Source organism: Polyodon spathula, chromosome 7 (assembly GCF_017654505.1).
Source record: "Polyodon spathula isolate WHYD16114869_AA chromosome 7, ASM1765450v1, whole genome shotgun sequence".
NCBI classification, from domain to species: Eukaryota; Metazoa; Chordata; class Actinopteri; order Acipenseriformes; family Polyodontidae; genus Polyodon; species Polyodon spathula.
The window spans coordinates 24,587,536-24,614,428 of NC_054540.1; the positions used below are offsets into that span (position 1 = coordinate 24,587,536).

Consider the following 26,893-nt stretch of genomic DNA (forward strand, 5'->3'; position numbering starts at 1 on the left):
TGTGCATCTGCTTCACTGCAGGTTGCTTAGAAACCAAACAGCTCTGTAGGTTTGATGTATATTCAAAGATAGCTTTGGTTAGTGCAAAACATATATACTGTATACACAACTCTGTTCTCACTTGTTAACTGCTTGTTAACTTATTTGTGACAAACGCATCTATTATATTGTACAGTACCATCTACAGCAGCTCCATATAAATGGCTGTAATGCAAACAACAAACAATTTTACATACAAGAAAAGTCATTCCATAAACCTCTAGTTTGTAAAAAAAAAAAAAAAACAAATCCAGATTATACCAATATTCCACAACTTCAGCATCAAGAAGTTATCCAGTGAGGTGAGGTGTTGTCCCCTTACTATACCATGATAGTCTTATCAGAATTAAATGTCAGTGTCATAATGCGATAAGGACAGACAGTTCATGATATGTAATAACTAAAACAGTTCAGAATTAATGTAAACTTTAGGCCTGGACAGGAGCCACTGCAAAAATGAATGTGATAAAGCTGCAGTGTGTCATAACCATCACTGTACATTGAAATCATTGGTGTCTCATCTTCAATATAACATGGTTTGTCCTTTATGCACTATAAAGCAGACAAGTTTGTTTACATTCTCAGAATGTTGTTTTAGCTATAGGTAGGCAAGCCTCACCACAACATTTAATGCAGCTATGTAACTGAGCCCAATAGGCTTCTGTAACTAATGTTTTCAATGAATTATATCTATATGCATATATAGCATTTGTCAAGACTCATACAACTGGTAAAGGCTTATGTTATATTGAAGGTTGTATTTAACAGAAATGAGATATCAATCAAAAATACAGTACTTTATTCATTTATTTACAGTTATCTATAATGTTCTTAATGCTCCTGGACATTGTATCTGTAAAGAAATGATGATTTAAAAGTTACAGTTATGGTTAACTTTTTATAGCCTAACAGCGGAAAACTGTCCAAACTGCAGAAAATACTTTCAATACAACCACAAGGGGACACTTTTGTCTTTAAACAAGAGGTACACTAAAAAACAAAAACATTAACAAAATAGAGTCTGTAAAATTCACATTTAAACTTATCTGTAGCTTTTTAAAATACGGTCTTATTACTACAATTAATATTATAAAGCTCACCCCGCCCCCTTATAAACACCGTCATATCAAAATTCGCAAACCCTGAGGGAAAAAAAACAAACAAACACAGTTTGGTTGAGTAAATCTAACAATTTTCTATACTTATTCAACTAGGACAAACGTGTAAAACCATAATAAATCATGCCCTGCATGTATGAAATATAATGATCAGTATCTGAAAGTCGTACACTATTGAAACTGATTAATGTGTGGTAACATTTTTTACTTTTCGCCTTGCTTTAGCGCACCATGTATTACGCATTCCCCTACGCAAAAATATAGGTTTATACACGTAACTGTATTTATTTAGAATGTTTTCTAATCATTTTAGATGGTTAACTAATGAGACAACCACTGTTATCAGTTACCACTCATTATAATGTATACACATTATATAATAATACAATCTATACCAATAATAATAAGAAAAAAAACAATAACAACTGGAATACATCTTCTTGAATTGGTGGCTCTGTAGAGTTGTATAACTGTTACCTAACGTTGTTTCTTTCCAACCTGCACATGTCAAGACAGTGGTTCCGTTTTGCCTACTGCATGTGCTTATCCGGGTATTTTAGTATTAACCAATCACAGCAACGACCAAGCAAATGGGCGGAGAATGTGGGAACAGCACTCAAAACATTTTTTTACAAACGATCAAATGACTTGAATGCAGTTACAAATCGCAACTCCCGATGTAATTAATAAAGTTTAAAGGTGTCAGTAACAGGAAAACTAAATTGGGAAGACAAATATATATATATTCAGGTAAAAAACTGTATGTTCAGTATTTAGTATCAACTCTTCAGCAGTCACACTAGAGAAACGTGAATGAATGGTCGTCAAGGGGATCGAGATAAGAGCCAATCAGTTCGCTTGTTGTTTCCTGCGTGAGTATGAGGCGGGGTTCTTGTTACGACAGTGTCAGTGAGTGTCGATTCAGAAGCAGAAAGGAGCCAAGTGATGAGTACAGATTAAAATAAAATCTAGTTAGTCTTTTTTGAGTGGAAAACTGATTAACTTGTGTTATTTGAGGAAGAAGGTCTACAGAAGAATACAACAAACAATCTTTATTTATATAATTGAGCCTTGTTGTTTTGGTTTGGAAACTAAAAAAGTAACGAGTGTAATTTTATATTATTAAACAATATTTATTTGCATTTTAGTTCGTTTGATCCAGAATTCATTATTAAAAATCGTGTTCGCTCGTGTAAGCTGACGTGTTATATTAACTACTGGATTTGCAGGTCCTAAAATCTGCACAATACGTACTCAAAGTTGAATTGTTGGAAGACTTGCGTCCAAATGCGTGTGCTTACATTTTCTGGGTTTTACAGTACAATGGAAAAGGTTTTATCAGAACAGGGCTAACAAAGTAGGATTTCGCAAAATCGTGTTAGGTCTTTTGACAGTAATTTAGATCAGGTCAGTGAAAGTGGTGATTTAATGTAGGTCTCTCGCACCCAGATTAATAATCACAATATATCGATAGTGAAAAAAAACAAAAACAAAAAAAAACATAATTTAGACATTTTGTTATATTAAAAAGCCAGGATGTATTTCTGGTAAATTATCTGTAGCCTAAAAGTTGTACACATACATAAACACAATTTCCATCGTTCAAAAGTGTAGCCTGTATATACACAAGTGCCAGTTACTACACTAGCTGGAGTGTTACTAGTAAGTATAATGGTGGTGAATACAGTTCACTGGTTCAGAAAGGGCTTGAGGCTCCACGACAATCCTTCATTAAGAGAATCCATCCAAGGTGCTGACAGCATCCGCTGTGTTTATATCCTCGATCCCTGGTTTGCAGGATCATCCAACGTCGGGATCAACCGATGGAGGTAAGAAAACAAATCAATTACATATTTTGTTGCTAATGGGTAAGGCTGTATTTTGATTAATAAATATGTTTAGTAGTGAAATGTCTTGATATACCCAATTTAAAACTGTACAAAATAAAGTCCTACCTATGGGCAATAATTAATGTTTTGTTTTTATTTATTTATTTAATTAATTAAGGGTCAGTGGTATTATGAATGAATCAGTGGCATATGTGGCCACATTTGGGTCAGATATTACTGTAAATCCTTCTCAAAGAACTGAAAACAGAAAACATTCAAAGGGCACGTTTTTACGCTGTAACTGCAGGTGGTTCAATATGTCGTCAGAATTATGTTTTGCTATACACTAAATTGCTGTCCTCTGTTTACTTGATTACATTACATTTTTAATATCTGCGTCATGAAACCTGCCGCTTTGACTGACAGCCCTGTTTGTTTACATTCATCGAAGGTAGTAGTGTAAATATGCACGTGCCCCACACGCTAATGCCTTAACACTCGACTGGTCTATGTGTGTCCCAGATATGCAAGCTGTACTACTGCAATGTTTTGCTGCGGAATGTTCTGCGCTTTCTGTCGAATGTTTTCGTTGGCTTATTAACTTTGAAAAGAAAGAAATGCCGTACTTGCAAGGTAAAATATTTCTTGCAAAAATGCATACTAAAACACGATAATGGACATAAAACGAATAAAACAGCAGTGAAATTAGAATCAGTTAATATTTCTGTACAATCTTAGAGGGTTCTCTAGAAGCTTAAGTTGTTGAACAAAATACATCAAGCTACAGTAGATGTAAGTGGTGATGATCTCCTTATTAGAGTGAGAGTATAGTTGAAGGTTCAGTTCTGTCTTTTTAAAAAAGTATTTATTTTGTACCTGTATTTTTTCAATACAGGATTCTCAAACCAAAGTGCATTTGATGTGAGTTCATAAATAAATAAATACTGTTCCAGTTATTCTGGAACCATATGATGACCCTCCTTATTTGCTATAACAGTTACCAGTCACCTGAGTTTCAGGAAGCCTTGCATGTACAATCGACTTGGATCTCCATCTTTTAGGACTAATTAGTGAATGCATTCCAGATAATCTTTTTACTCAGTGCGATGCTCACTTTTATTTTGCTTTTGCAAAATATTGAAAACTGAAATAGTGATGGGCCCTTGTACAGAACAATATAGGGCTTTTACAATTTACAGTGGATAAACCAAATGAGTGTATATTATCAAAGAGCGAAATATTGAGCAAACACATATTCAAATATATCATAAACAAGCAAGGCACCGAAACTACTGTACAACCCTTTACCAAGTTAACACACAGTTCAAATTGTGATGGTGTGAAAGTGAGTATTGGCAATAAGTTATTGTGAAGCAGTTCATGTTTAATAAAAAAAAGATGAATACAGAGTTATGTAACTGTGCTGTCACCGCATCATCAAAGACAGTGTTTGTGGCTGTTTGATAGTGAAGCAAATCTGATAGCCTACTGTATATCATCAGATAATACATGCAGCATGTGTGGCATCACTCAAGTGTACAGTGGGTGCTTTTTACATTAACATAGTTGTTGATTTTCCCGGTATCAATAGCATCACAATTACTGTAGTATGAAGTAATTCTTTGTAACATTGTATTGCAGCACATCTTCAAAGACTTGCTGCATTGGTCTGTCAGCCATTTGAACATTTAGTTTATTATTGAATGCATGACACTTAACCAACCTATAAGTAAATGAAAAAAAAATAATAGAAATTGAAATGTTACAACTGAAAGCAGGCCATGACCTAAAATGAACTCCATTGAGGGCCGCATTCCCAACATGTTTTTGGACTCTTTCAGTTTCTTGCCTTGGCCTTTGAGCTGGCTTTGGATTTGGTCATGTGTCAGAATACACTGAGCACTCCAAAATGTAGGAGTTTTAGTAGCAGCTTAAAGAAATACTTTTGTTTGTGACTGTCTGTACAAAATGTTCTTTGTCTACATTTTAACTCAAGTGCTGTGTTTACTTCCTGCAGAGTGTTTTATCAACGATTTGTATTAAAACAGAAATACAGATTTAGACAGAAAAACTAAAGTGTGTCTTTTGAGGGCTATTAGGACATTATTTATCCTTGTACAAAAGGCATGCATCATCAGAACAGTAGGCTAAATTCGATCCTCAAGAGTTTATTATTATATCCCTTGTTGGGAATGCATATCTATGGTGATAGTGGATTTTTGAATCAATTGCGCCTCTGTTTCTCTCCAACGAATTTGAAATGCCTAATTTCAGTTTGCCTGACAGATGCAAACCACAGAGAAATTTGATCGGCAGCATTTCAGAAAATAGTGAAACTCTGTCTAGACCAGGGGTCTCCAATCCTGGTCCTGGAGGGCTGGTGTCCCTCATGGTTTTTGTTCCAACTACCCTAATTATTTAATTGGACCAATTAAGTAATTTAGGGTACAGTTGGAACAAAAACCGGGAGGGACACCAGTACTCCAGGATCAGGATTGGTGTAAACGGTCAGGCTGAAATCCACGGCTGTAGATACATAGGTTAAAGAAAATCAATCACCATGACCCAAGTATTGTGTGTCCAGTAGACTACAGTGTACTGTAAAAGTGGAATTGTGATATATTGTACATATACAGTAGTCTGACAGAAGGGTAGGTTCCTCCTACTTGCACAAGAATGTAAGTCCTCTGTTTTTTTTTTCACAATTGGATAAGGTCTGTTAGCTCTGTATGATCTGTTGCTAAGAAATTGACCATGTGAGTTTCTGGCCCTTGGGAATTGTATTTACCAACCTTTCCATGTTGATGGCTTTATAGAAAGCTGTGTAACTCTGTAACTAATAGATAAAATGGCAGAAAACCACATCCTTGATAGATGTATAATGGCTGCTTGGTTGTTGCTCACATAAGAGGTGATGTAACAGCTCTGCAGAAAGTAGGTCACTGTGCCAGAGAGTTATTACAGCATACCCAGGCTGCAACAGAACCAGCCTACTTTTGCAAAGGCTCATAAAGGCCTTCAGCCAAATTGAGTATTTCAGACATTGAGATTTACAGTCTTGGTAAGAAAATAAAGACAAACATTTGGTAAACTTGAACCACCTTTTAATAAAACACAACACATTCTTTCTGGTAATTTTAACAAATATTTATCAAAAAACAAACACTTCAATAAAAGTATTTTTCATGAGAAAAGTATTGATGCCCTGCTTTAGTATTTTGTGTGTCTTTTGCTTTTATTACAACTTTCAGCCGTTTTATGATAAATCTTTCCCAGTATGTTAAATTTTGTAGGTGAAATGCTGGCCCATTCGCTCTTGCATATTTCCTTCAGCTCAGACAGATTTTTTTAGATCGATCCAAATAGTTTCTATTGGATTGGAGTGAAGACCATTCCAGAGCTTTTATATTTGTTTTCATCAGTAATTCCAGAGTTGAGTTAGCCATATGCTTTGGGTTGTTGTCGTGTTGGAAGAAAAACTGTCTGCCAATCAGCCTACGAGCAGATGGAATCATTGTACTTTATAGAGCGGCTGTTAATCTTGGATTTTTTTTAGCTGCTCGACCAAATTCTCTTATCTGCTGTAACTATCATTTCTATTGTTTTTTAAACAGTTCGATACAGCGCTAAAGCAGACCCTAAAGTATAAAATGTCTTGCTACCATTTTGATTCTACATCTACAGCAATACTGGATGCCTTTTATACTACTGATTCTTCTGTCTTGTATGTTAAATTGAGGTGTGATTTTGTACAATAATTGTTGATGGTAACCAACATAATGTGACACCTTAGGAGAGCAAGGCTTGAATGAAATATTGCAGACTATTTTATTGAAAATGTTTCTAAGTGCAGGATTACAATACTGAAAAATGAAATGTAGTACTTTATGTAAAGTTTAGGGCTGCAACAAAGGTTGCATTTTGACCTTCGAGGGTTCGGAACACATTACTGGTGACGTCACCATAGCTACTTGTTTATTTAATTGAAAATCCTATTTTACAGGTAAGCTATGTAAATGGAATAAAACATTCATATGTAGTTTAAAAATATATTACATAGAACAATAGTCATGTTTTTATAATTTAAATAAAAATACACATTGTTTATTTACACGTAATTGATGCTGCTTGCGCATAAGCTTGCATTGCAGTTGCACTAACTGCAGCGAACGTAGGCAAAGCAAACTTAATTTAACAGCCACCCCTCTAAGCAGGTTATCAGTCACAGTCACATTTTACTACTACTACTGCTAATAATGATGATGATGAACTTCCAATTGTAAAGCGACCCCAGAGATTGCATGTGCCTACATGATACATCACTAGTCGCTTGCACAGTTTGCATTCAGCTTTTTTTTGGTCGTCTGGGCATTTAAAAAAAAAAAAAAAAAAAAAAAAAAAAAAAAAAAAAATCCCAAACAGCAGAGGGATTTCGAGACTTTTCTTTCAATATAGCTTACGATATACAATGCTTTGCTGTCGAGATGGTGAATGAAAATATTTGCCTTTGGTTAACACGAGCTGGAGGAGGGAGGGACGCATGGTGCTCAGTTTTTTCAAAATTAAAATTTAGTGTTGGCGTATATTTTGTATGGTTTAAACAAATTCTACTGTAGCACTTCTCTTACACTGTCGTACACTAGATATTCAGTACATATTTTACTGAAGCACTACAACCACCATAGGTACCGCCCCAGTGCTTTGGATAATATACTCTGCTTTAGAGTTGCTAGGTGTAACGGTTTGGTTCGATTTTAATACAGCAACTGTTGAAGTAATATGCATTATACAAATAAAAAGATTGAATTGTGCATGCAAGAGACACTTAATGTGTGATTTATGGTATTCACACATTGTCAAACGATTTCTGTTAACAGAAAACAAAACAACAACCACAAAAACAGTGCATGAATGGCGTGTGACAAACCATTGGAAGGTTTAAAACAATCTTCGAATTCCTGGCTATCTAACAAACCTAATACAGCCCTAGTGGAGTTGCTACTACTACTACCAATAATAATTACAACTTCACATTGTTAGTAGAATAAATTATGACACCTCATTTCACTAAACCCAGTGAAATTAAATGAAGGTATTTTTTTCCTACTAGAATTAGGCCATTATACACATGCAGAAATCAAAGTAGTGTATACAGTTATTTAACTTTTGCACAGTACAGCTCCTAACACATTTAGAACCGGAAAAGTTGAGACAACAGAAACAATCTTTCCTCCTTGATGTGTTTTCTTCCTTTCTTTCAAAACTTTGTACACTTGACAGCCAGTTGCTGAGCTCTGAACTAGAACAGCGTGCAACACGTATACACTAATACTGCACAGCCACATGGATTAACTTGTGAGCTGCAGGCTGGAATGGATGTTGCAGGACAGCTAGTGACTGTAGAATGCGTCTCTTTCCAGACACCTGTCACCCCAGTCAGTAACACTAGCAAAGGAAGTTTTTGCTGTTGTAATAGTAAGTATATTATGCCACAGTTCAGACAGAATTTCCATTTAATATTGTATATAATGTATTTCATGTGCAAAAAGAGCCAAGTTTAAAAAAAGTACTATTAAAATAGAAATTGAAAATAATCATTACCCCTTACGTTTTATTAACAGACCCCACCTACCCACCTGGTAACATAGTTGAATCCCTGAGGGACTATGTGGTTTTATGATGTAGAAACACTCAAGAAATTACTGAGTATTCTCGTAGTGAAAACTGTAAGTTAAAGCATGAAAAAGACTGGCCTTGGTGCTTAATTACCTTCAGAAGAAATATTTTCCATGTCTCTCGTACAGCAGTTGCAGCAGAAATTTAATTGGTGAACACGTGGTTTTCTGCCTAGGGCGTGAAAGACAAATAGAATGCTTAAACTGTTTACATAAGCTTCTACAGCAATGTGCACCTTATGTTGAGCATTTACAGAAGAATAGCTTAATGTCTTAAATTATAATGCATCACTACTAGGAAATACATTGGTTGAGTTGGTTTTGTTATGATACAGAGTAGTGCACTGCATGGGCAGCATGAGCTAATTTAAATTTGCTTTATGATTTGCAATTAGTCTTTTTATAAAAGTCATACTTTTATTAGACATGCACTTGAGGGTTTTGTAAACTATTTAAAATGGTGACTTCATATTATCAGTACCCTTTACTTTTATCTAAGATGACTGCCATATATAAGTGTTGTTTTTTTTTTAAATATGGTTTATTTCTGAATGATGGACATAGTACATCAAGATATTTGACTAATACACATTTGAATTGTGTGATTCTCTAAGTTAAGTTCAGTTTTTTGTGTCAATTTTACTGCCACTGTCAAAGCCTCATATCTCAGAAACTGTTTGAGGTTCACAGTTACTGTATTAAACCCTGTAAATGTGTTGGTGAACTTGACGTTGGATTGACGTTGGCCTAGCAATGCTAAATTTGAGGTTGACATTTTACAGTATATTCTGGTCATATGCTTGGAATTCTTGGCAAACATTTTAGTTCCACCTATATAATGAAGTTCCAGCCTACTGTATAATTGTGCAGGGTTGAAATTGAATTGAACATTTGAACCTAATGCTGTCTCATCCTTTTTTTCATTATAAAGATTTCTACTTCAGTGTCTTGAGGACCTTGATGCCAGTCTTCGGAAGTTAAATTCACGCCTGTTTGTGATCCGTGGGCAGCCGGCTGACGTCTTTCCAAGGCTATTTAAGGTATGTTAAGTAGGAAAATACTACAAATTAGGGATGGGTCAGTATAACATTTACATGGTATGATAGCTGTATATGTGTATGTGTGGTGTGTGTATGTTGTATATATATATATATATATATATATAATATATATATATATATAATATATATAATATATATATATATATATCTTGGCAACCATAATTGTACAGTACATCATGCAAGTTATAAAAAAAAATTGAGAAATACTACTGTAAATTACTTTAATTCATAAATATAACTAAAAAAAGAACACTTACTTTGATGGATTGATTTAGCCTAAACTTTGGCATTTTATATTTTAGTACACCAGAAATTTGTATTTCAGAACTTTTAAAGAACACCCTAAATGTGTACCATTCGAGTACTACAGTATATATTTGCTCAAAATAATGTGGTGCTGCTGTTTGTTAGGAAAATTATAATATAAAATAAATAAATAAAGTACTTTTATTCAGCTGATGGTAAACAGAATTGGGAAATGATCGGTCATATTCATTAAAACACAGACATTTACTAATACAGGTGATTATTTAAGAGCACTTATAAGTTGTTTAGTTTCAGAACAGGATAATTAAAATCTGTGTAGCAACACATCAAAAATGCATTTTAATGCTAAAATGCATGTTACTGGATTTATATCTACAGTTCACGTGACATTGCACAAGTAAGCTTCCAGTGTTGTTATTAATGATAATTACATGTGGAGCTTGTTCAAAAAAAAAAAAAAAAAGATTTCTTCTCTTACCTAAAAAAGTGCTATAAATGACTTGTTTAAACAAAACTACTTTGAGAATAAGTAGGTTATCCTGCTGCAATCACCTGCCTCTGCTAATTTTGTTGACAGTTTCCTTCAAAACCATGATCAAAATACAAGATCAGCTTGCAAAAAGATGTTCTTCAGACACTTTGCTAAGGCTGCAAGTAGCATCACTTGGTTTTTCATTCCAAACTCCCCAAGGAGTTGAGGCACATGTCAGAAAATTAAGAATATTCTAACAGCATGATTCTCATGCCACTGCTTAAAGTGTTCTCCCAAGTTTTAAAGGTCAGTCATTCATATAACCTGTGAAAAGTTGGCCTTGTCAGTTAACTACTAATAAAAAGGTTATTTTTTTATTGTTTCCATCTCTGGGTAGTTAAGTACAGTAAAATCTGTCTAATCCAGCCCCTCTACATATTGGCATTATAATTTGGCATGTTTTTTGGGACCTGAACAAGTCCATATTGAAATGAATGGTGTGATACCCTATACAATCCAGAACCTGTCAATTCTAGAATCCGACATGATTTGTAAAGCTTGTCTAGTTAAAACTAATGTACTGGGTAATGTGATTTTTGTAAATATATTTTTTTCTGTTTTAAACTAATATAAAAAAAAACTAAAGCAAGTTTTTGCGTATGTACTCACATGTCCCACCTGTGCCATTGTCAATCTTGTACTTAATGAAAAGCAATTCAAATGACCAACTTAATTGATTGAAAAAGATTTTACTGTATAGTTCAACAATTTTAGCTCAATTTCTTTGTTTCTGTTCATTTCACTTGTGGCATCATGGTTCATTCCACCTTCTTCTGGTCAGTGACTTTGCTCTAGTGCTGACCTTATTCCTGGAAATGTACTATAAATCTACTAGTTGGTAAAGTGTTATTGAGCTTAATTATGGTAATCTTAACCAATTTAAAATAAAGTGGGACAATGTGAAAAAAAAAAAAAAAAAAAAAAAAGCTGAAATATAGTGGGGTAGAACTCATCACAGAGTTTTAATGAATAGGTCAGTTGCCAGATTCAGCCGAAACTGTCAGGACTAATCTGCCAATTTCATCATAAGGATCACTGTTAGACATACAGTATGCTGCAGAACAAAGATCAAATTAAACCTTCTATTACTATAGGAGCTACTGTTTTCCAGACTCTGTTTGTTCATTATTATTTACTTGTTCTCCAGGAATGGAATATCAATCGGCTGTCTTTTGAATATGACTCTGAGCCTTTTGGAAAAGAGAGAGATGCAGCTATCAAAAAGCTTGCGAGTGAAGCAGGAGTGGAAGTTATGGTACAGAGATCACACACCTTATATGACCTGGACAGGTATGTCTTTATGGGAGCAAAATAACAGTCTAACATTGATTTAGTGTTTACTTCAGATGTGCCATGCCACAGTCATACCTGAGCCATAGTAATTCTGATAATTCTTCTGAAACCAAGGGTTATGTAAAGCCAATTTTCAAATGGCGTAGATGGTTATGATAATATATAGTTTAATATTCTGGATATGATTAACTATAGCCCCTCATTTCAACAAAATCAGCTTACTCGAGATACTTGAAAATAAATAAATTACTGAGCTGTGGTTGCTACATTTCAGCATTTTCAAGTACAATATCAGTTAATTATGGCAGGTGACAGGATGACATCTATTAGATACACAAAAACCATACCTAATAATAATATTAACGACCCTCTTGTACAGTGCTGAGAAGCAGTTTGTGAACCCCTTAGGATTTTCACATATTTCACATATTTCAAACCTAAAATGTTATTAGATCTTAATCGAAGTCCTAATAGATAAAGATAGCCTTATTAAACTGGTCAGTCTCTCGCATCGGTTTTGAGGAATTTTGGCCCATTCCTCCTTACAGGACTGCTTCAACTCGGTGACATTTGAGGGCTTCCTTGCATGTACAGCTCGCTTCAGGTCCTGCCACAACATTTCGCCATTCTTTTTTCTTCTGCAGCCATTCTTTTGTAGATATGCTTGTATGTTTAGGATCATTCTCTTGCTGCATGACCCACTTTCGGTTCAGCTTCAGCTCACAACCGGATGGCCTGACAGTCTCCTCTAGAATCTTCTGATAAAATGCAGAATTCATGGTTGTGTCAATGATGGCAAGCCCTCCAGGTCCTCAGGCAGCAAAGCAGCCCCAAACCATCACACTCCCACCACCATGCTTGACAGTTGGGATGAGGTTCTTCTGTTCGAACGCAGTGTTTAGTTTTCGCCAATTGTAACGTTTCTCACTGAGGCCAAAAAGTTCTACTTTTGACTTGTCTGTCCAGAGAGCATTGTTCCAGAAGTCTTGTGGATCATCTATGTGCTCTTGGCGAACTTCAGACAGGCAGCAATGTTCTTTTTCGAGAGCAGTGGTTTCCTCCTGGCTGTCCTTCCATGAACACCATTCTTGTTCAGTCTTTTTCTGATAGTTGAGTCATGAACACTCACATTAGCCAAGGCGAGAGTTGCCTGCAGATCCTTGGATTTTACTCTGGGGTTCTTTGTGACTTCCTTGATGATTTTCTGGTTTGTTCTAGGAGTGATTTTGGTAGGACGACCACTCCTGGGTTGAGTGTGGTCTTGAACTTTCTCCATTTGTAGACTTTCTGTCTGACAGTGGCTTGGTGGAGCCCCAAATCCTTAGAAATGGTTTTGTAACCCTTTCTAGACTAGTGAACATCAATAACTGTTTTTCTGAGATCCTCAGAGATTTTTTTGATCGTGACATGACATGTTTCCACACACCTGTATGGTGAAGACCAAACTCACAAAGTTTCTGATCTTTACATAGGGTGGGGCCTCCCAAACTCACCCCTAAGATCTACCTATTTATTTATTTTAAAATTTAGTCGTTGCCAATTATTTTTGTTATTTTCTCCCAATTTGAAATGCCCAATTATTATTTAGGCTCAGCTCACAGCTATCATCCCTCTGAAGCGTGTGCTGTCAGCCGCCCGCTTCTTTACACACTGCGAATTCACCATGCAAGCCCCCTGTCCACGGTCGGCTGTGGAATAGCCCAGACTCGAACCGGCGACGTCCAGGTTATAGGGCTGCACTCCTACACTCATACAGAGCGCCTTTACTGGATACACTACTTGGGCGCGCACCCTACACCTCATTCTAATTATCTTCTTAATTGAGCTGATAAAACCAGGGGTTCACTTACTTTTACATATACCCTGAATCTTAATTACTCATTGTTTGTCTAGTTCATACATAATTTTGTTTCAAAAGACATGGAATTGATTAATATAAACCCTGTTTGATATTTAAGAAAATGTTTTGATTCAAGAAGGCTATCATGGTAAAACTATGGAATTTCCATAATTATCACTGCGGTTCACAAGCTTTTTCTCAGCACTGTACATGGAGTCATTTTGCACATGAAAATGTTTGCTATTTAAAAAAAAAAAAAGTTAGCTATTGTTATTGAATTAAATCTCATGAATTTGCTCTCATCTTCTTTCATTTCTAATTCTTTTTAATTGCCCAGGATTATTGAGTTAAATGGAGGGCAGCCACCACTGACATACAAGCGGTTCCAAACCCTTATCAGTCGAATGGAGACTTTAGAAACTCCAGTGGAGTCTATCACTGTGGAGGTGATGGGGAAGTGCATGACTCCTGTATCGGATGACCACGATGACAAATTTGGTGTCCCTTCCTTAGAGGAACTAGGTATGTAACTAATTGTTATAACTAATATAATGTGATATAGCAAATATAATGTGATGTAATTTTCCTCTGATACACAGACATTCAGATGACCTCTTACATCAACACCAGGGTCTATAGTATAGTTTTACAAGCCGCACACCAGATCTAATCATTTGTATTCTTGTAGGTTTTGACACAGAAGGTCTACCCTCAGCTGTCTGGCCAGGTGGAGAAACAGAAGCACTTACACGTCTTGAAAGACATTTGGAGAGAAAGGTAAGAGACCAATATTTGATCTGAAGGGAGAGCACTGTCCCAGAATTGTGAGTGTTCAGAGTTTTATGTGATTTGCATTCAGAACTAATCATTCATGTTTTTTTGTTGTTGTTTACTCTCATTCATGCACACCGTAGACTAAAAAGGATTTTAGAATTTAACATTTGTCAATGTATTTTTGTGTGCATACAAAATCAAAAAGTAATTTTTTCTCCTTGTTGTATTTTGACTGTTGTTCAGGCATGGGTGGCTAACTTTGAAAGACCTCGAATGAATGCAAACTCCCTCCTCGCAAGTCCAACAGGATTAAGCCCTTACCTGCGCTTTGGCTGCCTGTCCTGTCACCTGTTTTACTTCAAACTGACAGACTTGTATAAAAAGGTAAGGCTAGGAAAATACAAGAAAAGTGTTGTTGTTTCTAAACCCCATGAGCTCCATTGCTTTGTTATTGATTATTAGTGATTTAAGCAATACCTGATTGAGCCAATGCCTCAGCCACCTGAGAAGTGGGTTATGTCAATACTAGTGATGCCATCAAGTGTGTTATTGACTAGGATTGTGGTAATTATTTTATTTTATGAGTAATTACCTTGAAAGAAGAATATGTTGGCAGGTATTAAATAAATCAAAACACACCTATTTATTAATGTGTTGAAAACAAGAGAAGCTGCCCTTCCATCACGTTTCAAATTGAGTACCAATCAATGGCAATTGACTTCTGCAGTGTTTTTAAAAAATAATTGGAATTTTTTGCTGGCGTACATAGACTGTAAAATGACTTCAATTGGAAATGTGAAAGAGAGAGCTTTTTTGTTTTGAACACACATTATGAATGGATTTATTGGATATCCTCTGATATTTTATTTTATATAAATATAAAACCTTTTTAAAGACAATTCGAGTAACGAGTATTCAGCACACCCTTGCTAACAACTTCACATTTCTTAAAGGCAATTACTAAAATACGAGTACTGCAGCCTTCTGAAAATCCAAGCAAAATTAATAAGTAAAAATGTATTGATATGTTCAGATTTTCATGAGATTATAAACAGAAGCACCCAGAAAAATACTACACCATATCGCAAACAAAGCGGAAACTCAAATAAAAATTGTTTGAGGGAACAAAATATGACAAATGCACCTTAATACGGAAGATAGGCCATAGTTCACAAAAAAGAAGCGTATTTAACAAATTGTGCAAACACGTCCATGCACACACACACACACACACACACACACACACATACTGTACATTAAAGTAGAACAAAGAATTATAAGTTCTGATGTTTTAACAGGTAAAGAAGAACAGTTCCCCACCATTATCACTTTATGGTCAGCTCCTGTGGAGGGAGTTTTTTTACACAGCAGCTACAAGTAACCCCCGGTTTGACAAGATGGAGGGGAACCCGATATGTGTGCAGATCCCGTGGGACAAGAACCCAGAGGCCCTGGCCAAGTGGGCAGAGGGCAGGACTGGGTTCCCCTGGATTGACGCCATCATGACACAACTGCGGCAAGAAGGCTGGATCCACCATTTAGCCCGGCATGCAGTAGCTTGCTTCCTTACCAGAGGGGATCTGTGGCTCAGTTGGGAGGAGGGAATGAAGGTAAAGGAAGGATGGGTCCAGGGTTAAAAAAATAATAAGAATGCCTCTGCATGTACTGTACCATCTAATATGGTGTTGAGGCTCATTGTTGAAGCAGTGAACAGAACCTTGATCTGGAGAAATACACATTGGTCTGCAGTTTTTGCTCTGGTGCACAGATTTTGTGCTTGAAACTATTGCAAGCACATTATCTATAAATACCCATGCAAGATAGTGTTGGATTTGCATTAGACATTTGTAAAACCAACTTGCATCAGTGCTTGGTAGTGTCAATTTCTTTTCCACTCACCTTTTCTTTCTCATCCAAGATCCTAAACTGTGTTCTGTCCTTGAAAGGTTTTTGAAGAGCTTTTGCTGGATGCTGATTGGAGTGTGAATGCTGGCAGCTGGATGTGGCTGTCCTGCAGCTCCTTTTTCCAGCAGTTCTTTCACTGCTATTGTCCAGTGGGTTTTGGACGGAGAACCGACCCCAATGGAGATTATATAAGGTAATAAATAGGTCACTAAACCGGACACTTGCTAGGAAGAGATTTTTGCACAAACATTTTAAACGATAGAGACCATGTTTTGTTTCATAATTAACTAATTTGCTATAAGTGGTGGTGTACTTTCATTTTAAATAAAATGTTGGTTGACATTAATGGTCCAGCCCAGTGATTTTAATCTGATTCAGGGTAGTGCATTGACATGTAACAATGTTACATGGTCCAAGCTGTCTGCAAGCAGCCACAAGATATATTTAGTGTTTGGCTACTGAACTGTTACGATATCCTCCAAAAGTATTTTTATTATAAAACTAATAAACAGAACAGAGTGAATGAAATAATGAGTTTATTATAAAACAAAACACAATGGGGGGCATTTTCAGAAGTTACTTTGAGATTTTGATAATTAGCTCATTAACTAATTGAGTTAATGCTATTTTCAAAATGCTTTTGTTTATTACCATATAATATATTAACGAGAAGCAGAAATTGTTAATTAACAAAACATTCTAATAAGATACATTTATTTAAAGTGAATTGACTTGTTGAGTGTGTCCCATTAAGCAGGACAGTTTAAGAGGTGATGTTTCTCCTGAAATTCTGCAAATTGCTGTTCATGATTTGGTTTATTCATGGGTTTTATTCAAGCTCTCCAGGGGTGAGGTAAATTCTATATGGATTAAGAATAAAGCAAAGGCTTTGCGCAGCATTAACAATGGTCTCATATAGCTGTAGCTGTTGTAAGAATGATTAAGCATATTAATGTATGTGGATGCTTCCTTTTTAACATTAGAATAACCACATATAAACATGAAAAATAAAATTAATATTTTTTTTTTTTGATTGATTTGTTTTCAGGCGTTATTTGCCCGTTCTGAGGGGGTTCCCAGCTAAGTACATCTATGATCCTTGGAATGCACCTGAAAGTGTTCAGAAGATAGCCAAATGTGTCATAGGAGTACACTACCCTAAGCCCATGGTAAACCATGCTGAGGCCAGCCGCCTGAACATTGAAAGGATGAAGCAGATTTACCAGCAGCTATCATGTTACAGGGGACTGGGTAAGGCGTAGCTCTTTTTTGCACTGCGACATACATAAAGAAATTATGCAGCTGGAAAAAGGAGTCAGTCGGTTCATTAGTAGTTTTTTGTAATATAAATGTATATACAAAACGGGATAAGGATTACTAAAACATGCCAACCTTTTATGAAATTCATATGTACATATTGTTTTACATCTTTTTCTGGCTTTTCTTTGCAGGTCTTCTTGCTTCAGTGCCTTCCAACCCCACTGGCAATGGGAATGGTGGGATGATGGGATTCTCACCAGGAGAGGGCATGCATGGTGGTAACACTCAAGCTAGTAAGCATTTTCCTTGTCTCTTCTATTTCTGTTCTGGAATAAAAGGAATATAAAACATGTTTACGATATAATCTCTTCAGGGAGACATCGGCAAAGAAACAAAAGGGTATTGGATTAAAACAACACTGAATATTAATATATTTAAAGCTAGCTAGTTAATCTCATTGTCAACTTTGTTTCTAACTTTTTATTTACTGTAGGTAATCCAGTAGGAGTTGAGAAAGGAAATGCAGGAATGCAGCAGCAAGGTAGAAACAAACATACAACTTTCATTGAACCACAGCAAGAGTGCAGTAGAAAATTATTTTATAATGCCCATTGGTGTACCATGAGACCACCCTCTGTAGCATATTGTGTTTACAGTCCAGCCTCAAAAGCCAGTTTTGTGTTTGGTACAAGGAATGGAGGGTTAATAAAGGCAGAGACCACAACCCCTCCCCACCCTCATGCTAAACACATTATATATCCGCTCATTCATAAGGCTGACAACCATATCCTGCACTTATGAAAATAACCACCACATTTTGATTCTGCGCAAGGTGTCAGTATGACACATAATTCTATTCTTGGTGAAAGAGGCAAGAGTAATACGATATATGTTTGCATTAGTTCAGTAAATGATTGTTGAGATCAGCAGCAGCTGCAGACAGTCTAATTGGTTAGAAAGTAATGGTTTACAGCTTTTTAATGGACTTTTTTTTTTTTTATGTACCAGGATTCCAGATGTCATCTTCTGGAAGCAGCATGCTAGCATATCCACAAGGAGATTCTCTGTCAGGGAATGGCCTGATGCTGCAAGGTGAGGGTGATGCACCTAATCCTTTTGTTAAACATTGCTGCAGTTTGAAGGTAAACTATATATTTTGTTGAATTGAAGTAACAAGCTATAGTGGCATACTGCAGGCTTTTTAGTATAGACATCAGAAGCTATGCATAAAGAGAGTGAAGTTTTCAAAAGGGTTAGCATGGGTGTTAAAGTCATCTGAAAAGCAACCGGACTGCATCACTATGAATTACTACCATTAACCACAAGATGGCATTGTAAGACTTGACAAGCTTCTTGAAGTGACACACAACACCTGCTTGGTAACTGCCAAGGTTTATGATTATTATTCAATATTTTGTTGGTAAATCATTTTGAAAGAATATTCTGTATTCATTCATAAACTGCTTCAAATACATAAACTATTTTTATTTTTCAAAGGCTATGGACGAGGAAGCAATGTTTTGCGATACACACAAGGAGACGCACAACAAACGCAAAGTATCATCTTGCAGCATGGTATTATTTGCATGAATCTTTATTACATTGATACAGATGCTTTAATATTGACCCCTATTGTAGAAAGGGTTTGTGCAGGCAGTGAGGATATTTCAGTTGATTCCATGCAGTAAATTTTATTTATTTATTTTTTTAAATTACTATTACAGTCAGCGCCGCCCAATCGGGATACTGATAATCAGGATTTCTGCTTAAATGGGATACAACTCTGAGAGATGGTTCTTTCCAATGCTGTTTATGTTATTTAATTGGGACATAACTTTGTTGAATTGTGATACAGTATTTTCAAATGATGAGCGGATGTCACTTTTCAGAGCAAATCGGGTTTGCGTAGCACAGTGCAGCGAGTACATGATTACGCTGTGACTTGTGTAAACCATGTTGAAATCTTGGAGTAAGAGTCTCCTGTGGTTTGTCAGGCTGCTGTTGCAAAGAAAGTTGGCGTCAACATCGCAGGTGCCTAGCCTTGTGATAAGATGTGATTTTCATTCTTTTTCTTTTCATTTAGACGTATGCACTGGTGTGTCTAATATATTAACCTACTGTACCAGTGCCACAGTGGATTACTACACACAGCCACAGTTATGTCTCACAAATACGGCATTCTGGTCATGTTGCTAGGTAGAAACACAAAACCACTGTTCTAATTAAGTTTTAATTTCTTAATCTCAATACCCTTAGTCATTTTGACTGTTAAACTCAAGCTTTCATACTCTTGACTGACCGCCTCTCGAAAATGTCACAGTTACACTGCTTCACTTAGTGTTAACACAATAGCTGTCAGCCTCTATGAATTTCCTTATTCTCACCCCCTTGAGCCATTGATTTGTCAATATTCAAATTGAACCCGCCCCTGGGATGTGTACCAAACATCTATTGGTTAGAAAGCTGAGTAGCAAACTTTGTCTTCCGTTCATTGTAAATGTAATGCTGTAATAATGCAGGTGACTTTGAGATTGGATAAAGCAGTGCAGTAAGAAAAAAAGAAAGAAAAGGAAATGCTATTCGATAGGTTTGAAATTGCATGTTGTTGAATTTGCCGAAATTCATGTTAATCACAATACTGAAAAAACAGTATGTGACTGGAGACAACACAAAAACCAACTTAAAGTGGACAAAGAAAAACAAGCTGATAGGACAAAAGTGTTTGTGGCCTGATGTAGAAAGCATTTAGTTTGACTGGAGTACTTTGAATGACTTTAATACATACTGTAACTTGTTCTATATGTCAGTGCAGTGGTACGGTTGTAAAGTATGTGTGTGGTTGTGGTTCTGATTAACAAAACAAAATGAATGTATTTGTATAGCTGGAAATTGAATGCAGTTGTACTGCACCATATGCAACACTAAAATGTTTTGTTTACTGGTTATTAAATGGTGGACTGTTTCGTTTATTTTTCTTTATTTATTGGCTTTTTAATTGATGAAGCAGCACTGTTTAATACTTTTAAATATGAATTAATAGAACGAATTTGTAAAAGCCAGTGCAGCAGGAACTATTGTCTAAGTGTGGTTTTGGAAAGAAATGTTCAGTAAAGCAAAGAAGATTTGTTCTTGAACTTGTTTGGGTACTTGATACTGGTAGTTTAATAAAGATGTGATGTGCGATGTATAACTTGATTTTACGCTCTGTTACTGCTTTTTACATTTTTCTAGCAGTTTAGCTAAAAACAAAAAGCAACAGTGTAAAATTGTTATCTAACAAAATGTTGCAAACGAGGGTTATTTCGAAACTAAACCTGTGTATCTTTATTTATCAGTGCTGAGTATGAAGGAAAAAAAATAGAAGGGGGGAGTGACTGTTAAGCCAGTGCGACCTAGAAAACGATTTTACTGTAGTTGGGACAGACACTTATTTGAGATAAGTGATAGTGTCCTGATAAAGTGTAATAGCCTCAGTGTCACAATGGCCAACAGTTGATATGACAGAGAATAACCATGTACAGTTTGGTAACACTTTATATTGCATGGCATAAGTTTTTAATATTAAATAGATATGCAATATATTAGGCTAATGTTAAATTAATATTTAATAGATATACAATTGATATTAAATTTACGTTAAATTATTCCATGTTACTTTCTGTTAACATTTGTCAGATTTTTTATTTTCAATTAAAAACTTGTAAACAATGGGGGAAATGATTACATATTTTCAAGGGTAACAAAACGTAATATAAATGGATGTGATATGCAATTACATTTTCAATTGACATTTGATTAACATTTAGCAAGAAACCAGCTATTTCATATTTGTTAAATATGAATTTTATTAGCAATTGCTTATCTATTTAATATTAAGTTTTATATAGTTTCTATAGTATAATAATACATGCACTGTATATGATATATGCTATAAATAAATAGATAATGATGACTTTGTCTTGGTAGGAAGAAGAGCCCATTCCAGTGTGTTGACCACAGTGAAGCGCCACAGTCCAGAAGAAACTGCACAAGGCATTGGCCCTAAAGTCCAGAGACAAAGCAGCAACTAGCTTGTACGCAGCCTGAAATAGTTTTTTTTTTAAACGTACATGATTGGTTTGGTTTGTCATTAACTGGAGAAAGTTAATATAAAAATATATGTATAGATATAGATGTACAGTTGCAGACGAAAGTATTGGCACCCTAAGCTTAATATTTAGAATTCAAGAAAACATGTTAAATACAGGCACTTAGCGAACATTATCCATGACAAAGACCAAAATACAGAATTTCTGGTAGTTTAACACAATCTTTATATATATATATAAGCACTTCAAGACAAAAGTATCGACACCTTAACAATAAAAGTGTGTAAAAATGTAATGTAACTATTAAATATGTTTATTAATTGAAAAGCATTACACAGTAACTAAGCTGCATTATATAAAGTCAATATCCAGAAAAAGAGGTAATTATTTCCTACATCTGTCGAACGTATTGGCAACACAGCAGATGATGGAAAAGACAAAGGAGTTTAAAAAAATTATCTGGTCCAATGAGACTAAAATTGGGCGACAGTAAATTTTGGGGGTGGCGGGGTGCGGGTGGTGGGAAGCCTTCAGTAATGAAAACCTGGGGTTGTTTAGCCCTGTTCACACTTGTATGGGAACGATACCACTTTCTGTCTCAACTCCCATTTTAACACCAGTACAAGACCGATACTGTACTATACCCGTCCATGTTTAAACTTGTTTATATTGATACACTTGTACCAAAGATATTCTGTTACACTAAGATACACAATTGGATTGATTCTTTGTGGAGACCTCTGTCATGCTGTATGCAGAGTTCTGGGCTGTAGAGAGCTTGGGGGTCAGTTTTTATATGTTTTTAGTTTTTGACCATTTATTCACATTTCACTTCAATCATTTACTACTGTAACTTGTCAGTAAATATTAAAAGAAATCCAATAAATGAATAAAACAAGCATGCAAGAATTAAAGGCGGAGTTGAGAATCTTGGGACTGTAGAATGTGTGTAAGTGTTGCGTGCCTCAGACTCATCAATTCCGTTGTCGTACCAATCAATCTGTCCACACTTGAACTGTTCCAAGTCATATTGCAACTGTAATAACTGGTAGGAAACTTGCTGTTGTCATGGTTTTGTATTGATATAGTTATACTGTTACAACGCCAGTAACCACTTCATTGTGAACTGACATTGCAATACTGTTGTGAACAAGGCCTTTTAGTAGTTCAGGGACAGGAGACATTCATGTGATTTGAAGATCTAATGAATGCAACCATGTATCAAAACATTCTACAAAGTACAGTGATGCCAGCTGCTTGTAGGTGATTGGCAGACAGTATATTTTAAAATAAAACAACATCCCAATGCATCCAGATTTCATCAACAAGCTATAACATACTGATTAAGAATTATCGTAAACGTCTGAAAGCAAAAGGAGGACACACAATACTAAACCAAAACAATGTCTGAACATATACTTTAAATACATATAGAGAGGTGGGGGGGGGTGTTTTTATTTTTATTTTTTTAATTACTATAAATTATGTATTTTGTTTTATTGTTTTATTAAAAAGTAGTTCGTTAATTAACGCTTATGCGAATAGGATTAAGACAATGAAACTTAATACCATATTCGTATCCCACACCTAATATATATATATAGACTGAACATATTATATATATATATAATATTATATATTATATATATATATATATATATATATATTGAACTTTTCAAGTAACTTTTATGACTTGCATTTTCCTTTCTGTAAGCACATTTCCATTTTTTAAAACTTTTAAAAATGTATATTCTTGTGGACAAACTGGGCCTTTGTGTATATAATGTACTTGATATAATTGTAAATATTTGATATTTATTTATTTTTGGTTATGTAGTACCCATCAATATATTTGATATTTCATACACTGCATGTTATTCAAACAACAAAAAACCTCCCCATGGGATGAGGTTTTTAGACAGTATTCTAGACCCTCTTGCTTTTTTGACCAATTAAGCTGTTTCTGTTGTGTTTTAAAGTCTGTAAGATTGAATATTTTTATTTGTCTGCACATGACGATGCCAATGGCATTATGGATAATGCCAGTGCACAATCTAAAGCTTCTCCTTTATGAATGTATTTGTCATTAAATCCTGTGTTAGTGGTTATTTGCTCTCTTTTTCTTCCTACTTGTGCTTTCGGAGAATTGAAATGCAATGTTTTCTTAGATTAGTACATAGTGGCTTGGTTTATGTGCAGTTTAGAAACTCAAAATTGGCAAGTAGAAAAAAAAAAAAAAGCATACAAGGGGTTTAGATATCTCTTCAGTGACACTATTCAGTGATAGCAGATTGTTTTAAGTTAAGACTTTTCAGTCCCTTAGCAGTAAGGTAAGATGCAATTAATTAGCATCTATCATAGGTTCATGAACACAAAAAGCAATGTTTGTACCCCAAAATGTATTGTATAAGCATATCTGGGAATTCATCCCAGTGGTCAGACGTTATTGCTGCATACTACTCAGTCGCTCAAGCATCAGGCTTGAGCGACCGTGTATAGAGTTGAAGTAGAATCTCTAAAACCTTATAATAGGACGCCACCAAAAGCAAGACAAAAATGCTAAAATAAAAATGTGTGTTCCACCAATTTGTTCAAAAAGACAACTGTGAAACTTGCTGCAGACTTACAGAACAAAGTTACAAAAATGTGCAAAAGTTCAGGATTTCAGAATGGAGGTGGATTAAATGATAGTAAAAGTGGAGAAAAAGAAAACAGGCATGTGTTTCAGTAGATATGGAGAAAGGATACATTTTATAGAACAGTAATAAAGCAAGTACCTCAGCACAAAGAAATCTAGCCTATTATTTTTTTTTTTAAACCCATACGGTATTACATTTGGTTATGGAGGATATTTTATGCCAACATAAAAAATAAATAAATGCTGTATATAGAAAATATATTTATTTATTAATTTGTTTCTTTATTTTTAAATTTTGACATAGCAGCTGCATTATCAGTTTCATCCTCTAAAATCACAGGAATCTCAGTACTGCACCCACATCGGACCCTTTTTTAGACAGCCTGTTTGAAATAGGTTCCCATCTCCATCAGGACTCTGAAACGAGCGTAACCACTTTAGACAGAAAGTACTTAGTCTGACCACATAAACACTTTGGATTTTTGCACTGAGGTATGTTAATTAGGTACCCACTTAATTTGTATAACATTCCTCATACTGTTGGAATTGGGGTTTTGCTATTCTCATCTTTCCTGGCCATTTTCAATTTTTGCTCGGAACATAAAAAACAGTCAAAACACCAAAGGCCTCCCTGATGGTCGGAAAAGTTTTGATATTCAGGGCCAGTGCTTTCTTTTAGTTATCAAATCAGCTGGAAATTACCAGTTACATTTACTTACGTAAATAAATAATCAAACGACCTGCAGGGGAAATTACACTAAACAATTTGTGCTGCAATATGACTCCGCCCTTGAAATGTGCAGATTAGAAAACACATACTCTGAGAAAAGGGACCCTACAAATGGGGTTGCAGAATCGACTGTTTCTCCTCATAGTGCTACAGTGTACCCTACTGGCCAGGCGCCTAGTGAGTTCAGGCGGACAACTGCAGAGCTCGCTGGCATCTGATCTGGAGTTCCTGGGTGTGAAAGGAAACTGGCTTGTCGTAGGATTGGAGGATGCCCACTGAACCTTTGGTTCTCCTGAGTTGTGTGAGTAATTGCAGCAGTGAGCAAAAACATTATTTGACATTCTAAACTGGGGGGTAAATTGGGGGTAAAATAATAATCCAGAAGCATATAACTAAACATAAAAGGACTTTGAATTCTAGAAAGAAAATGTAAAAATGATCCTTATGAAGAATAATGGAAGCTTAAAAAAAAAAAAATGCACCTGAAAAATACAAAAAATACAGTTTGACAGTGTTTGCGGTTAAAAAAGAAAAAGGTACAAGAATATAATGCAATCAAATGGATAAACACAGTATAATCGTAAATCTCGAAAACTACTCGCTTCTAAATCTTTTGTAGTCATTTTTGTATTACTTTAGTATAAATACATGTTAATTTGGATTCATATGTTGTTTTTTTCTGACTTTATGTGAACGAAAAGACACAAATTCACCCGTTTTCCCATTGGAAATAGTGATATTTTGAAATATCACTGTCCTGGTCACAAAAGCAAAGTTTGTGGGGAATAACAGCCATTTTCTATACTTTTGAGGCATAAGCAATTAGGAAATAACACTTACTACCCAGAAACAAAAAAACAAAAAAAAATTGTTACACGGTGTTATTCATTAATTAGCATTATGTAACATAACGGAAACCTTATGATGTTACATAACCTTGTTTCATATTGTATAGAGGAAAAAAAACTACCTCCGATGACAACATTATCATAATCTGATAAGTTTCCTAATCTATAAACATGTGTAAGGTCAAACAAAATGCACTTCTCACCCAATTATACTGAAAAGAGTAAACCAATTGCATATACAGTGGTTAGAAACATAGAAACATTTTGCCCAGAAATTCCAGGCATCCTTGTATTTCTTTATTTTGCATATCTACATAAATACAGCAATGGTAATCTACCATAAAATAACAGTGATATTAAAGTATATAAATTATACCCTTGTTTTTAAAACACAATTCACTCATCCCAATTGCAAAATCAACCTGAACCTTGATCTCTGGTAAATACAACTGGGTGGATGAAAATATAAAACATCAGTGGCATTCTACAGTGGTGTTACACAGTAAACAAATGAATAGGAGAATCTGCCTTTCATACCTTTTACACAGTTCAAGTAAATACTAAAAACAACTTTTAAAAATACCTATATTGTAGATTTTCTAGTGTGTTTTTACAGGGTTCGTGTTGAGCTTTTTTATTCCGAACAAAAAATGTAGAGGAGCTTCTGCAAAAATAAAATAACTGATTGTTATTCTTTGTCAATTGGAATTCAATGCATTGGGTTTACATTTTAAAACTTCAGACAAATTCAAATGTGTATTTACCACTAAGACTGACCGTCTCAGTGAATCTCTTGGACGAATGCTTATGTATTATGAACTATTTCAATGAAAAGCATGAAGATATGCAGGAATGCTTACAGAAAACAAATAATTCACTACTAGAAATAGTCACTAAACATGTATACCCCATCCTATTGTAATAGCGTTTTCTAAATTCTACTTGGTTTTTACTTGTTTTGTGTTTTTTTTTTTAATAGGAGCAAGTTTAGAAAAA

The 26,893-nt window shown here is 35.3% G+C and overlaps 1 protein-coding gene across 3 annotated transcripts; it reads left to right on the forward strand.

Moving 5' to 3' along the window:
• Positions 1 to 1,813: 1,813 nt before the first annotated feature.
• On the forward strand, positions 1,814 to 22,035 carry LOC121318401 (cryptochrome-1). Of its 3 annotated transcripts, none has more exons than XM_041255015.1 (14): positions 1,814 to 2,986; positions 9,593 to 9,701; positions 11,669 to 11,811; positions 13,992 to 14,176; positions 14,343 to 14,431; positions 14,672 to 14,812; positions 15,769 to 16,038; positions 16,375 to 16,526; positions 17,382 to 17,584; positions 17,785 to 17,886; positions 18,087 to 18,134; positions 18,602 to 18,685; positions 19,091 to 19,168; positions 21,560 to 22,035. In XM_041255015.1, the coding sequence occupies exons 1-14, from the start codon at positions 2,829 to 2,831 to the stop codon at positions 21,661 to 21,663; spliced, it is 1,866 nt and encodes a 621-aa protein (XP_041110949.1). In that variant the 5' UTR covers positions 1,814 to 2,828; the 3' UTR covers positions 21,664 to 22,035. The 3 variants fall into 3 exon arrangements, with proteins under 3 accessions (XP_041110949.1, XP_041110950.1, XP_041110947.1); XM_041255013.1 differs by having other exon boundaries at positions 1,817 to 2,986; positions 15,727 to 16,038; XM_041255016.1 differs by lacking the exon at positions 19,091 to 19,168 and having other exon boundaries at positions 15,727 to 16,038.
• The last annotated feature ends 4,858 nt before the right edge of the window (positions 22,036 to 26,893 follow it).